Raw genomic sequence first — 2,281 nt, 5'->3', positions numbered from 1 at the left:
TTTTTTTTAATTTGAAGTAGTATCCTTTTCATGTAAATGATTAATGTTTGAAAATCGTATCTTTGAAAGTTATCAATTTTTCAACAAAAAAAAAAAAAAAAAACATGTCATTTTTATTTGTTTCCCCTTTTTTCATTTACTGACTAATAGCAAAACTTTGTTTTTTCTTTTTGGATAAATAATAAACAACTGATAAATATGAGTGGGTGATTTTTTTATTAGTTAGATTATATTAAAAAATTTGAAATTAAATATAAAACTTGATAAATTAATATAATTTTGAATAGTTTCTATTGTAAAAACAAGTTGTAAAAAGTATTAATGAATAGTTGAAAGTTAAAAATAAGCATATATTTGAATTTGAGAAATTAATAATATATAAAAGAAAAAAAAGGTTTACATTATAATGAAGAGTTTTAATTAGATATAAAAATTGTAAGTGTTGAATAAATAGGATAGACTTTCGTAAAAATATGGCTGCCTTCTTGTTATAACAAATTTCAAATTTTTAATTTTATTGCATTTGAAATAAGATCGTGATGAAATAGAAAATATCAATTACTATCTTTGAAAAGTAAATTTTAGGCTTATTAATTAAAAATGCAATAAGCTAAAAGCATCCTTTTTTTTCAGTAAAATTAGAAAAGTTATCAATAATTACTGTGTGTATGCCATTTTCTTAGAAAACACTTTTTACCCCACTTCCCCTGCACCCCGCCTTCTATTAAATTGAGGAAATTTGATATGAGAAATGAATTGATTTCATTTATTTGTTGTCTAGAAATGGCATAAAGTAAACAAATTAGAAATGATATACGTTTGAAGTAAGCATATTTATAGATATTTCAATATTTAAGCTTTAAAGATTACAAAGTTTAGCATGATAATATGTCAATATTGAAATAAGCTATTTATGATAATGATATTAGCAAATGTATTTTGTATTCAATATCATTGATATTTCTATCATTACTGTATATATTGATATCCCTGTACTATATATATCGTATACCTCTACCGTACATATTGTAGACTGCAATTATTCCGATTGCTATTTGCATCATTTTCGTTATTTAAATCGTAAATATAAATGTTCAATTATTATCATAAATGATTAAATGATAATTCGATTGATTTTCTATTGATTCAATATCAGTGTTTTGTCTTTTTAAGTTAACATTGAAGGTTATTTGAGGACAATAATGATATTAATGTTATGAATATAATGATTAAATAAGTGATAAATTATGTTATGATTATTTTACGAAATCTTTAGATGAATAAATAATTGATAATTTTTGTTTATTCATTTTGTTGATGATTGGGCATGTTTTGTTAGTTGATATTAATACTGATATTTGTTGTCCTTTTCATGATTTCATTCATTTGTTTACTTTTCTTTAGCATTTTATTAAAGCAAATGCTTCTAATAATCTGTTAATTAAAATTAATTACAGCTTTTCCGGCTCAAATTTGTTTTATTATCAATATTTTGAAAGAAAAAATTTCATAGAAATAAATTTTTTTTTTTTGTTTGCGATATAATAAAGATAATATTACCTAAAGGTAAATGATAATTAAGAAATGATAATAAATATAATTATAATAAATAATAATAGTTTGATAATAAATTAAAATTATAAAATTACTAATAAATATTATAGAATGCATTGTTTACAAATTGATAAATATGGGAAATAAAATAAATGCTAAAATATTGTATTTGATAATAACTGATAATCCTGATTGATATGAATATGTGAATTCGGTTAATTGTATTAAATTAATATGATAAAGAGAGAGAGAGAGAGAGAGAGTACCGAATTAATTGTTTCATTTATTTTCGAGATTTCTTTTTGCAAATAATGTATAGCATTAGAAATATTCGTTGTAGTCGATTGTAGGAATGATGAAATCGTTAATAGCTTAATTAATAGGAAGCGCAATGATCGCGCATTGGAACATTCGATAGCAAAAGCGCCATTTGGTTCAGATATATACAAACGTTCCTTTATTTCACCAACAACCATAACACTTTCCAACTGCAAATTTTATCATTATGAAAAAAAAAAAAAAGTAATTAATAATTAATAACATTTTTGATAGCTATAAATTTTTAATGCAAAAATTATCTGAATTGAGAAAATTTTAGCCATAAAATAAACGCCTAAATAGATAATTAGTAAAAAATTTTAATTATCAATTCGATTTTAATTATGCATAGTTTAATTGTATGTAATTGGTACACTTGATTATTTAACTTTATACAGTACTATTGCTT

General features: G+C 22.0%; 1 protein-coding gene across 1 annotated transcript; it reads right to left on the bottom strand.

Moving 5' to 3' along the window:
• Window positions 1-1,709: 1,709 nt before the first annotated feature.
• LOAG_14797 (hypothetical protein) lies at window positions 1,710-2,030 on the bottom strand (the record flags this gene model as incomplete). The annotated part of the gene is made up of 2 exons (XM_020448857.1): window positions 1,710-1,742; window positions 1,821-2,030. The coding sequence occupies 2 exons, from the start codon at window positions 2,028-2,030 to the stop codon at window positions 1,710-1,712; spliced, it is 243 nt and encodes an 80-aa protein (XP_020301027.1).
• Between the last annotated feature and the right edge of the window lie 251 nt (window positions 2,031-2,281).

The sequence above is a fragment of the Loa loa genome, assembly GCF_000183805.2.
Source record: "Loa loa unplaced genomic scaffold supercont3.755, whole genome shotgun sequence".
NCBI classification, from domain to species: domain Eukaryota; kingdom Metazoa; phylum Nematoda; class Chromadorea; order Rhabditida; family Onchocercidae; genus Loa; species Loa loa.
This window is presented reverse-complemented; position numbering and strand designations above follow the sequence as displayed.